This window comes from Vombatus ursinus, unplaced genomic scaffold (genome assembly GCF_900497805.2).
Source record: "Vombatus ursinus unplaced genomic scaffold, bare-nosed wombat genome assembly UNPS02007284.1, whole genome shotgun sequence".
Classification (NCBI taxonomy): Eukaryota; Metazoa; Chordata; class Mammalia; order Diprotodontia; family Vombatidae; genus Vombatus; species Vombatus ursinus.
Window position 1 is genome coordinate 7,280,158 of NW_020947062.1, and position 13,893 is coordinate 7,294,050.

General features: G+C 40.2%; 1 protein-coding gene across 2 annotated transcripts in view; it reads right to left on the reverse strand.

Annotated features, from left to right (window-relative positions):
* BEGAIN (brain enriched guanylate kinase associated) overlaps nucleotides 1-13,893 on the reverse strand; it is a 182,460-nt gene that overhangs the window by 85,977 nt on the left and 82,590 nt on the right. For both annotated transcript variants that reach the window (XM_027849271.1, XM_027849270.1), the window contains exon 2: nucleotides 10,277-10,366. In XM_027849271.1, coding sequence (XP_027705072.1) covers nucleotides 10,277-10,366 — 90 coding nt within the window. The remainder of the gene's footprint in view (nucleotides 1-10,276; nucleotides 10,367-13,893) is intronic.

The window sequence follows — 13,893 nt, forward strand, 5'->3', positions numbered from 1 at the left end:
ACAGCCAGTTACCATGAGAAGTGGGACTTTTGGTAAGTTTGGGTCTTGTCTTCCCAACTAAGTTACTTGAGGGCTTCTCCTGTTTTTAGTGTCTAGTGATTTATCTGAACACAAATGAAGGAATGTAACTCCTGGAATCTTAAGGTAGGTAAAAGAGATATGTCTAGAATCCTTCAGACAGGACTTTTATCCTGATGAAGCATTTTCCCTAGAGTTGCCTCTGAAATTCAAATCTTTCCAGAGGGCAGCTAGGTGGCACAGTGCATGAAGAGTTGGGCCTGGAGTAAGGAAGATCTGAATTAAAATATGGCCTCAGACACTTACTAGCGGTGTGTCCTTGGGTAGGGCACTTAACCTCTGCTTAGTTTCCTCATCTGTAAAATGGGGGTAGTAATAGGGTTGTTGTAAAGAGCAAATGAGATACTAATTGTAAAACATTTAGCATGGTTCCTGGCACACAGTGAGTGCTATATAAATGTTAGCTATTCTCATCCAACTCATCTTTACTAAGCATATGAGTGTTTGTACCTTTATATTTTCCTCTATCCTAGGTATCCAAGGCAAGACATATAGAAGTGAATCAGTGAAGAAATAGTCATCACAATATTCTAGGATTGTGGCTTTACTCTCTTGTTGAAAGGTATTTGTGTTTTAATAAAAATCAGTGCCTGAATCTATTGCCCATTGCGCAGCACTGGAAATTAATACTGTTGGAAGTAAATCAATATTTAGTTAAAGTGAATTGATTGTCTATTGTTAAATGGAATTTTCATCAAGCATTCTCCCTTAGAGTTGAATCTGATGGAGGGAGGAAGGTCTGAAATTCCAAAGAAAGAAAAGATGTGGGGCAGGAATCCCATGGAAGGTGAAGAGGATGAGCCTGGGAGTCTTAATGAGGGAGAAGAAGGTTTACCTGGAACCTTTTTGAAGGTGAAAAAAACTCCCACAGAGGGAGAGTTTCAGAATGAGAATCCTATCTTCATGGAGATTATTCCTGCAGGTGTTCTGTCTCCCTCCCATCCCCAGTCCTTCAGTGCAGGGCTAGACATCCTACCAGAGACCATAGGAAGGCCCTTCTTCTTCCCTTTGCTCTCTGGAATTTGAAATGAAATGAACCAAACCTTTCATTTCCAGGGTCCAGTTTGAGCTTAAATCACTTATCCCCTTGGGAGAGGGAACAAAGAGACTTGAATTCAATCAAGTATTTTCTTTCGTAACAGAAACAGAGTGGAAAGAGTCTGAGGGTGTTGTTAGTTTGGTGGGGTGGTGGGGGTGGTGGTGGAAGTTAAGAGATTGAACACCTGGGTTTTGAGAGTAGTGTTGAGGAGAGAGAGATTAGAGGACAGTAACATCTGACTTCATTGACCTTGCCAAGTACTAGTTAGGGTAGCTTCAGAGAATAAGCAATCAGAATCATAGAAACTTACAGCTGAAAGTTTCTTCAGCAATTATTGAATGGAGATGAGGAAACTGAGTCCCAGAAGAGATTATTTCATTCTTTATATCTGTATCTTCAGTGCCTAGCACAGAGGTTGGTATATACTAAGAACTTAATAAATGCCTGTTATTGGCAGACCTGAGACTAGAATCTGGGTCTCCTGAATCTCATTCTGATGTTCATTTCATAATAGCTTACCAGAAATCCCAAGTTCAAGTCTCAGCTCTCCTGTTTTCTAACTATGTAACCTTGTGTAAATCATTTCCTTTCTTTGAACTTTAGTTTTCTCATCTGTAAAATGGGGATAAATATTTTTGCTACCTCCTTCACAGAATAATGTAATTATTATTATTATTATTAAGACACATGCTGATAGCCAAAAAGAATGATTAGTTGGACTTTTATGCCTTCTGTCTGGACCTAGGAAAACAATTATCTTATTGCTACAAATGGAGGACATTCTAGAATCAAATTCCAGCAATTAATATTTTAATTGAAAGTGGTGAAATTGTAGTTATTTATTAGATGCAAGCAAAGCTGGAGAGCAAACAAATGAATGGATTTGTATTCAATTTCTGCATGTTAGACACAGTCTTGCTGAATTAGGGCTCAATTAGAAGGCATTTCTGAACACATCTGGAATATCATATGAGACCAAGGTTTTCCTTTAGCTCTTATTGCTGTTCCAGGCCTCCAATTATTTTGAACCATTTTTAGGAATGACAGGTAGAGTTCTTTTGGGCTTTGTGCCTCCCTAGAATGCTGGAAAGGTTTTTCATGGTCAATGGTATTTGGTAAAACAATTATCTAAGGAGCAACTGAGTTGGTACCTGTCTCCAGGGAACTAGAAATCTTTTCCAAACCTTCCTTTGTCTATTATCACAACAGAAACCCCAAGACAGGGAGAATGAAGTGTTCCTTGGGGGAAAAAATGAAAGAAAGGCATCAAGGGAAAAACTATGAAGAAAAAGGATCTGAATAGAAGGCTGACCTGTATCAGGAAGTGAGAAGGTAGAAAAATGTGATGCTGAGGAGAAAGGAAGACAAAAGGTTAACCAAACACTTGAAGCTAAGTAGCAGATATAATGTTATTATTGTAAAGTGATAGGGGTAGGGAATAGGGGTAGGGTGGAGGGGGAGTTAGTCTCTTTGAGGAAGAAGTAGCACCTTGTATTCCAAGGTATGATGAATGTGTGTATCCTGTTAGCACAGGGAAAAGTTATCCAGAGAGGATGTGAGAAAGAAAAAAAATCATGGTAGTTGGTGACTCCTTGCTGAGGGGTACCAAGGCAGCTATTTGTCAACTTGACATTAACAATAAAGAGATCTGCTGTATTTCTAGGACCTACATATCGAGGATGTGATGGAAAGCCTCCCAAGGACTTATGAAAAATGATGACAACTACCTACTTTTGATGATTCATGTGGGGACAAATGAGATTGCCAGGAAGAACCTAGGAAGCATTGCTAGGGTTTATGAAATCCTCATTGAAAAAAAAAGTGAAGGCTTTAGGGGCACAAGTGCTGTTTTATTTTTCCCTCTACAGCCAACTTACGGTAGGGAATTCGGAAGAGAAAAGTGAATGTTGGAAGTGAACGGTGGCTAACACAAGAATGTCTGAGGAGAAAGTTCAGATTTCATGTAGGAATGATGAGCTCTTCTTGGCCAGGGAAGGAGTGAACCTAAGGAGGGATGGTAAAAAATATACTTGCCTAGAGTCTTGAAGATCTTATTAAGGAGGTTTCAAACTAAAAAGAGGGAAAGATGATAAAAACTGCCAGTGTATATTTCCCAAGCTAAGTATCATAGAGACTAGAAACTATAACAAGAGAAGAAGAATCTCAATAGAGTTGGGTAGTAATTCATAAGAGACAAAGATGCAGGAAGTGAACCAGTGATAAAACCCATGGATTCATATGTTTATCAACAAAAGTACAATGAATTGGAAATAAGTGATGGAAAACCTAACACAGAGAGACTGAAATCTCTACTCACCATGACTGTAGCATAGCATAGCGAGTAGAGATTCAGTTTCCTAGTCAAGAAGACCTGAGTTTAAGTCTTAGTGAATACTGGCAGTGCAACCCTGGGTGACCCTCATTGCCTCCAAGCTACCTTCAAAGACTCCAAATTTCAGGATAGCTGTCTATCTGCTTTGCTTTCTCCACTCAGAGTTTCTTACTGCTGATGAAATTACAGGTCCAGACTTGTCCCAGAAAGGTGTCCAAAAAAGGTAGAAAAAGAAATATGTGACTGGAATATAGTTCTGGAAAATTTACACCTTACTTAAAAGGAACAGAACAGATTTTAAAAGTATGTGTTTTGGGGCAGGAGAGAATACTGGACAATGGACTAATGATGAAATCTAGGAAATAGGGAGATAGCATGGTGGAGAATATTGGATGGAGATCAACAGAAGGAAAAAGAAATGATATTGTCACTTGGCTAGGAGGTAATAAATAAAGAATTCAGATAACAATCTAATCCAATAAATATCTATTAAGCACCTACTGAGTTCCAGGCACCATGCTAAGCAAGGAATAAAAAGAAAGATACTCCCTGTCCTCAAGGAACTTACAGTCTAATGGTGGAGGTGGGGGGAAGACAATACATAAAAGGAGCCAGGAAAGGGGGGGGCAAGGAGTACTCCTTAAAGGGGCATCTTGGTCCTGTAGTTGAAACCAGAGATAGATGCACGTGCAAAGTGCAGTGAGCTGAGTGCAGGCTCTGCCCTCTATAGAGGAAGGCACTGGGAGGAGTTTGGTACTCTGCCCCACCCCCACCCCCAGTCCTCCAATCAGAGGGAAGAGGAGGCTGAGAGAGGTGGTGTCAATCAAGGTTTGAGTTACCCACATGATGGTCAGATTAGAAGTGATGAGCTTGTCTTGGGAGGGGCATCTTATTCCACAGAGTTGAAACCAGGGAGAGTAGCAGCAGATGCAAAGTGGAGTAACAAATCAAAGTTCTGGCCCAGATATATAGTATGGTAGTGAGAGGGGACTTCAATTTTCTGACAGGTTGGACCTCTCTCTCTGCTAAAAGAAAAAAAGAAAGGCTAACAATTTTTTGGCTTTCCTTAAAGATGATTGCAGCTTTCAAAAGGCAAAGGAGGTACTTGCAACTTTTGAGTGGATTCTGCTATTCTGGACTAGATTATGGCCAACAAGGGTGAACTGGTTGAAAAAGAAAAGATAGAAACCTTGGATAGGAGTGACCACTTTAATTCAGACTTTTTAAAAGAGGCAGAGAGGAAATATGAACTAAAATCAATTATTAGAAAAATTCTGGAACATGTTACAGGGATGGTTAGTGAGTATCTGGAAAAGGAAGTAGTGATCAAGCAAGGCCAGCATGGCTTCATTAAGAATAGGTCATGCCCAACTAATTGTATTATCATTTTTGATAGTTACTACATTAATAAATCAGATGAATGCTACACATAGTTTATCTAGACTTCAGCAAAACATTTGAGTCTCTGATGGAGGGAAGGAAACAAGCATTTCTTAAGTGCTTACTATGTGCCAGGCACTGTGCTAAGCATTTTACAAATAGCTCATTTGATCCTCACAACAACCCTGGGAGTTAGGTGCTATTATTATTCACATTTTATAGTTGAGGAAACTGAGGCAGGCAGAAGTTAAATGACTTGCCTGGGGTTACACAATTAGTAAATGTCAGAGACTGGATTTGAACTCAGGTCTTCCTGACTCTAGGTCTAACACTCTGACCACTGTGTCACTTCGCTGTCCTTGCTATCTTTATGGATAAAGGGGAAAGATGTACACTAGACAATCATATCATTAAGTAGGCAGTAAAAAGGGAGATGCAAAGAGTAGTCGTGGATCAATCTGATGGTCTTATCTTAGTTCTCTTCTTTCTTGGGTCTTTCTGTTGCATTTGCCACTGTTAATCACCCTCTTCTCCTTGACACTTTCTTCTTTCTAGGTTTTTATGATATTACTCCTTCCTGTTCTCCTCTTACCCTGTCTGACCATTCCTTTGAGTCTCCTTTGCTGGCTATCATTCATATTATGCTCCCTTACTATGGGTCTTTTCCAAGGCACTGTCCGAGGTGCTATCTCTCTCTCAACTCAGCTCTCAGGGTCATCTCTATGCCAATAACTGTGATCTATACATCCACGCACAGTCTTCCTCCTGAGTTTCAGTCCCATGCCACCAGTCACCTGCTGGACATTTGAAACTGGATATCCCAGAGATATGTCAAACTCATCATGTCCAAAACTAAACCAAGCCCTTCCCTCTTCCAGTCTTCTCTATTTCTATTGAAAGCAATATCATTCTTTCAATCTCCCAGATTTGACATCTTGACATCATACTTGATTCCATGCTCTCCCTCACACCCAAATAGCCAACCAGTTTTTTTTTTTTGCCATTTCTTTCTCCACATCTCTCACTTCCAAACCTTACTCTTTACTCACACAGCTATGGCCCCAGTTCAAACACTCATTATCTCTTGCCTACAACAATCTCCTAATTGGTATCCCTACCTCAAGTCTTTCTCCACTTCAGTTCACGCTCTACACAGCTGCTCAAATGATTTTTCTTAAGTGGAGATCTTATCACATTACTTCTCTACTCAATAAACTCCAGTGGCTCCCTATTGCCCAGCATCAATTTTAATGTTTAGCTTTTAATTTTGTTTAGCTTTTAACACCCTTAACAACCTGACACCAACTTTTCTTTTGTGCATTAGATCCCCCAGTTCAGCCAAACTGATCTTACTCCTCTTTACACATGGCACTCCCTTTCACATCTCATACTTTTTCACTGACTTTTCTCCAGCTCTGGAATATACTCTTTCCTCACTTTTGCCTCATAGAATCCCTCTCTTCTTTTTAGACACTATTCAAGCACCAACTTCGTCATGAAGCCTTTTCTCATCCCTCCAATTGCTAGTGCCTTCCCACCAGAACTACCTTATTTTTAACTGCCAGGTAGTACAATGGAGTTAGAAAGACCTCAATTCAAATCCAGCTTCAGACATTTACTAGCTGTGAGGCCATGGGCAAGTCACTTAACCTCTGTCTGATTCAATTTTGTCATGTGTAAAATGAAGATAATAATAGCACCTACATTCCAGGGTAGGATAAAATGAGATAATATTTGTAAGGAACTTTGCAAACCGTAAAGTGCTATGAAAATGTTGGTTATTATTATTATTATTATTATCATTATTGTTAATGACTTGTTTTGTATATGCTTATGTACTTGTTCTACCCATTAGAATGCAAGTAAGCTCTTTAAAAATAGGAATTATTAGGGGTAGCTAGGTGGCACAATGGATAGAACACTGGTCCTGAAGTCAGGAGGACCTGAGTTCAAAACCAGCCTCAGACCAAACACTTGACACTTACTAGCTGTGTGACCCTTGGCAAGTCACTTAACCCCAATTGACTAAAAAAAATAGGAATTATTAGAATAGTACTTGGCATATACTAGGTGTTTAATCAATGCCTGCTGATTTGACTGATTAATTGAATGAATGACAACTTGGGAGGAGGTCTACTGTGTAGCTTTCAGGGATCTAATGTTGGCCTTGTGCTGCTTAACATTTTAATCAATGACTTGAAGACATAGATAGTAATCTGTCAAATTTGAAAATGATAAAAAGATTGGAAGGAGAGCTAACAAACTGAGTACTAGAGTAATGATGCAAAGACTTTTATTGACTACAATGATAGCTTCAGTCAAATAAGATGAAATTTATTAGAGTATAAATCCTTACACTTGGGTTAAAAAAATTTAATTTCACAAGTATGATACCTTGCCTTGGTTAGACAATGTTATGTTCAGTTTTGGCTGCCCTATTTTAAAGATGAAATTGACAAGCTGAAGGGCATCTGGAGGAAGGTGATAAAGATGGTGAGAAGACTAGAAATCACTCCATCTGAGGACCAGTTGAAGGGTTGTTTAGCTAAGGTAAAAGAAGGCTTGGGTGGGGGGACTTATTACTGGCTTCAAGGATCTGCAAGATCCTTGTACTTCCAAGGACCTGCAACAAGGTTTACAATTCCTCTTTTGGCCTCAGAATAGGAAGCAGGAACAGGCAGAAATTGCAGGGAAGTAATTAAGCTCATTCCACTTTGCATTTATTGAAAAGGAACAAGTTACCCCTCCCCCCCCCACCCAGGACAAGCTCATCACTACTAAACTCACCACCTTGCTGCTAATTCAAACCCTCATTGACTCAACCACCCTCAGCCACCTCTCCCTTCAGATTGGAAAACTGGAGGGTAGAGTACAAAACTGCTCCCATTGCCACCCTTTATAGAGTGCAGAAATTGAACTCTCTCAGCTCATTCTATTCTGTATCTGCTGATTTGCCTGGATTCAATTCCACAGAAGAGGATTCCCCCCCACCCCCCCACCTTGGTGTTTCATTTCTCACCCTTCCTCTCCCCTTTTCAGCTTCATTTTGTGTATTATCTCTCTTTTTAGTTTGTAAGCTCTTTGAGGACAGGGACTGTCTTTCCTTCTTTTTTCTTTCTTTCTTTTTTTCTGTTTTTTACTAATTGTATCCCCAGGGCTTAGTACAATGTCTGGTACATTTTTGGTCTTCAATATTTATTGAACTGGAAGCAGATTTAGGCTGAAGGAACAACTTCCAAAATAACAGAGCTATCCAAAAGTAGAATGGGCAACCTTGGAAGGAGCTGGACTCCTTTTCACTTGAATGAGGACTTCTAGCAAAGGCTTTAAATAATCACAAGGCTTTAAATAGGGTTGCTGTTGAAACAGTTTTTGGTCAGTTGTGAGTTGGCTTCTGAGGTCTATGTGATTCAATGTCACACACTGGTGAAACAAAGAATACCAGAATCGAGAGGTACCTTGGGGTTATAGAATAGAGCCAGTTGTGGTGACACACAGCTCTAATCCCAACTACTGGGGAGGCTGAGGCTGATGGATCTCTTGAGCTTCAGAGTTCTGAGCTGCTATGGGCTATGCTGATCAGGTTTCTGTGTTAAATTAGGCATCATTATCTGATGAGAGAGAGAGAGAGAGAGAGAGAGAGAGAGAGAGAGAGAGAGAGAGAGAGAGAGAGAAATCAGGTTGCCTAAAGAAGGGACAACTGGACCAGGTTGGAAAGGGAAGATGTCAAAGCTTCCTTGATGATCAGTAGTAGGATTGGGTCCATAAGTGGCCCCAGCATTCCAGCCTAGGCAAGATGGTGAGACCCAGTCTTAAAAATAAAATAAAATGATTATAGAATACAGGATGTCAGAGCCAGAAAATATTCTAGTAGTCATCTAATGTAACCCCTACCAGAAGCTGAAGTCCCATTTATAAAACATCTTGAAACAAAACCATCTATCGTCTGCTTAAAAATCTCCAGTAAGGGATAACTTACGATTCTCAGGAGGCAAGATACTCCATTTCTAGAAAGCTTTAAGAAGCTCTTCATTTTGTGGAGCTCAAACAAAAACCTCTGTGTAATCATCACTCATTACTCCTCGTTCTTCCCTCTAGGACCAAGCAGAAAATGACTCCAATCCTTCAAATATGTTCAGAAAGCTCCTTGTGTTTAAGGTTTGGGCTCAAGCCTTCTTCTCATTTCCAGCTGAAACATCCCCAAATGAATGTACTCTTGTCTAGGCTATATCTCTTCATTTCATCCAAAAGAATATTGTGACTTTGTCAAAAGGCTCATTACAATTCAGAAATACTATCCCTACAGCACTGCTGGACAGCTCGTTATGAAGTCCTTCCTTACAATGAGCTGAAATCTTCCTCCCTGTTAGCTTTCACCTCCCTTTACCTTCCCTTCCCCCCACTTCTGTATTATAAGGGCCAATGGAAAAAAAAACCCCTGTTCTTTGTTCCTCATGACCTTCAGATAATGGAAAACAGCTTGTCCTGGCAACTATACCAATTTGTTCTTGGGAGATTAAAGGAAATAGATGTCAAAAGTAGATGGAAGGAAGAGGGAACACAGAAGGGAAGATGCCTAGAATGTATATATGTCTGAAGTATCTGAAGTGGAAAGAACCCTGAAAGAGGACATGGGGGACCTGGGCTCTAGTCCTGGCTTTGCCACTAATTCAGGATGTGTTCTGGAGAAAGTTATTCCCTTCTCTGGTCTTGGTTCTCTCTGAATTTTTATTGCATGGGGGCTCTCAAGGACTCAATGGAATCAAGCTATCAATCTAGAAAGACAGGTAATGGTGGGATTTATATTCCTTAGGTGGGGGCCCCATATCAAATAGGAGACCATCTATCATGAAATTTAGAAAAACCCTGTTTTTAGAGTATAGAGACTTGGATCTGAGCTCTAGCTTCATCACTAATTCAATGTGTGACCTTGGGCAAATCTTTTCCTCACTCGGAGCTTTAATTTCCTCCTCTAGAAAATGAGAGAGACTGGAGTAGACCAGGGGTCCTTAACCTTTATCCTCAATGGATCCCTTCTCAAAATATTTTTAAATCCATAAAATAAAATTCCTGGATTACCAAGGAAATAATTATATTGAAATAGTTCTTAAAATACTTTTAAAAATTTCATAGACCCCAGGTTAAGACTCCTAGATCAGATGACTTTTATATCCCTTTCTGTTCTCAAATTTCTGTTCTGTTCTCTAAGGTCCCTTCTAGCTTTGAACTTCTATGGTTCTATGAATCTAAGGCCTATTCTAGTTTTGACACTCTAGAATTCTGTTACACTGGAAATACTCCTAAACCCATCTCTGCTTCTTGAAGTAGACATTTTTGGGGCAGTTTAGAGGGGCCTAGGGAGATTTATAGACAAGATGGAATGGAACAGAGAAAAGAAAAGTGGGAATAGAGGTGTCCGGGGAGAGCAAACATTAAGGGTTTATTACCTGTCCCAGAGAGCGGGGGAGGACTTGGCCAGCCTGCCCTGGAGAATTCGAGGCTGCCACAGACAAGCGGGTACCCAGGAATTGCGCACCCTGCAGTGTGAATAGAGGACAAACTGAGGCTCAGAAAGTTGCAGTGACCTCCTCAAGGTCACACAGGTAGTAAGCCTATTGAGTTAGTATTTGCCTTGGGATTTGGAGTCATGAGTCAGTGAGAGCCCTGGCTGTGTTTTTGGGGGTAGGCCAATAGGCTTGGGTTGTGCCACCAAGCAATAGTCCAGAGGGTTTGGCACAAGGCACCCTACTAAGTTCCTCAGAAACTCCCACTCCCACTCCAGTTCTCCTTACCCAAGCCTAGGCTTAATAGGGAATACAGCTCTATGAGATCCTGTCACACAGTCCAGGAGGGAACCTCAAAGCAGCACCTGGGTCTAACATAGCCATGGGTGGCCCCAGAAAACTCAATAAAAAACTGGGTTCCTGGGGAAAATTCTGTCCAGTCCAGTATCTCTAGCTACAGCCCGGTCCCTTTGAGGAACAAAGTAATTGCTATGGAGGATCAGAAGTGGGAGGCAAAAACTGACCTAGGCAGAAAGACACCAATCACTGAGTAGGTGATGAGAATAACTCCAAGCCATATACCACATTTCTGGGCCATCTGAGACTTTGAGGGGAGAGGGGAATTGGTGATTTCCTACCCCCTGGAAGGAACTAGTACCCACCATAGGAGTACTGACAGAAGAAGAACATGGGTGAGGACAGTAGCCCATTCAATCTGCCCCAATAATGTTTTGGGTATGTTTCTTTACATAAATTATGTGCCTCTACATATACGTGTATCTCTATGAGTCTGGTTTAAAAAATTTTTTAAAAAAATTTTTTGAGGGGCAGCTAGGTGGCGCAGTGGATAGAGCACTGGCCCTGAAGTCAGGAGGACCTGAGTTCAAATCCAGCCTCAGACCAAACACTTGACACATTCTAGCTGTGTGACCTTGGGCAAGTCACTTAACCTTGATTGCCTCACCAAAAAAAAAAAATTTTTGCATGAGGGGGGTTAAGTGACTTGTCCTCAGTCACACAGCTAGTAAATATTATGTGTCTGAGGTCAGATTTGAACTCAGGTCTTCCTGACTCCAGGGCCGGTGCTGTATCCACTGCACCACCTAGCTGCCCCTAAAAAAGTTTTTTTTTTAACCAACTAAGAAACTTGATTGGCATTTTAAATGCCAAACACATAACAAATACAACAAGCAATTGATTAATGGAATCCTACTCCTCTGGAGGAGGGTGTAGTGGTGATGAATTGGGGGAAGGGAACAGGACAAATCAAATAAGTTAATGCAAGTGAAGTGCTTTGCAAACCTTAAAACATAATATTTGGAGCACACCTATATTATCTGATGACAGTTCCCAACCATCTTTGGACAAGGATGCTATTTCTGTAGCTCCTTAAGAGTATGGATCATGATTTCCTACTCTCTGGGTCCCTTACCATCTAATGCCCAGCACAGGACTCTGCATGTATTTTCATACTTTAATAGTCAGCTATGATGGTGTACCTTTCAGTCTCTACTGATGGGAAGGATAAAGCTGGTGGATAACTTGAGTTCTGGAGTTCTGAGCTTCAGTAGCACTAAGTCAACCAGATGTCTGCACTAAGTGTGGCACCAATATGGTAAGCCCCCAGGAATGGAGCGCCACAATACCACCTAAAGAGGGATGAATTAGTGCAGGTTGGAGAAATGGAGCAGATTAAAGCTTATGTGTCAATCAATATTGGAAATGGGACTATGAGTGACTGCTATACTTCCAGCCTGGGCAGAATAGAAGACCCAGTCTCAAAAAAAACCCCAAAAAACAAAGCAATCCAGCCATATCTGCTCACACTGCGTGATTCTTTTTTTGGGGAGGTAATCAAGGTTAAGTGACTTGCCCAGAGTCATGCAGATATTAAGTGTCTGAGGACAGATTTGAACTCAGGTCCTTCTGACTCCAGGGCTGGTGCTCCATTCATCACACCACCTAGCTGCTCCTACCCTATAGCATTCTTATCCAAGTTCTCTCACAGATTTTCTATGAAGGCTCTACAGTAGTACAAGAAGTCTTCTCTTTTCCCATAGAGTTTTACTTTTTTGTGGGCACCATGACTGTTAGATATCCTTCTTTTATCTTAGTTTTTTCCACATGACTGACCAGTCTCCTTTTCTTAACAAATACTTTCTTGCTGATTTTTCTTATTATATTTGTTGTGCTTAAATCGTTTTTGGAAATATTTTGCAGCTGACTTGCAACCAACATTCATCTCTCCATTACCCTTGAGGTCACCTACAACTCTGATTCTTTTTAGATAGTGACTTTCTGAGATATATAACTTCACAGCATCACTGGGAGAATTTTCATGTTAAAAAGAAGATTTCAGTGCCAGGAAGCTGCTTAGAATTATTGAAATCACAAAACAATTTCCCAAATGTAGTCCAGTTTGTTTTCTTCCTCCTGTTCAATTCTGAGTTCAATTTGTTTGAACTGATGCATAATGAAATGTGCAGAACCTAGGCAATATTATACGCAACGACTAAAACAAAATAAATGAGATCACAGAAAGAAAACTAGCCTGAGTAAATGTAAAACCAGTGACGCTCCTGGAGAAGAGATAGTGAAAGATAACTCCCTCCCAATCCCTGAGAGAGAAAGGGCCATTGAGAAAGAATAGCCTATATATTGTCTGATGTGGTCACTGTATTCATTATTTTAGTTCAATTATCTTTGTTAAAAAAGAAAGTTTGAGCGGGGATAGGAGTGTAGGGAATGGGGTAGGTTTTCCTCCACAAGTAATTGAAGCAATGCCAAAGGCATCAATAATAAGTACTTTAAAAAAAAAATTCTGGGCCCAGCTCATGGCCCATCTTCACTGCTTATCTTAATTATATGTACTGATGTGATAGTTCAAATGGACAGACCGCCTAATTGCACTGTCATATAAGCTAGAGTCCAGGGGTTGGCAAACTATTGGCCCAATGGACAAAGCTGGCCTGTTGTCTGTTTTTATACCCCAAGAGATGAAATGTTTTTATGTTTTTAAATTAAGTTTTATTGTATTAAAATGGAAAAACCACAATCAAGAATGATTTGAAAGAAGAGATATGAGAGGATACCCTTAATTCACCACTTTGTGGAGGTGGGAGGTCCAGAGGCATATATTGCACATTTTTTCCGACTGTTTCAATTGTTCGGTTGTGCTGATTTTTTTCCTATTCCTTTTATTTGTCTTTAAAAATATTATATGTTATATGGGATAGCTTTCTGAGAGGGTGGGGTGAGAGATTCTGGGGAAATTGCAATGATGTAAAAAACAAAGACATCAATAAAAAACTTTTTTCAAAAATAGGGAAAAAAGTGGATTCAGAAATGTATTTCCTTAGTAATTTCCTGGATCAGTTCAAATGTTTTCCTTAATTTGATTGCCAAGTGCCATTTCTACTTCTTAATATATAGCACAATGGGGACAGAGGTATTAGGGTCCAAGTGTGCTGGTTTTACTGTCCTTGATGAAGCAAACAGATTTCAAATCTGTTCTAATTTCCATCCATTTGTTAGACTTTCTGTCTATTTCATGTATGAAT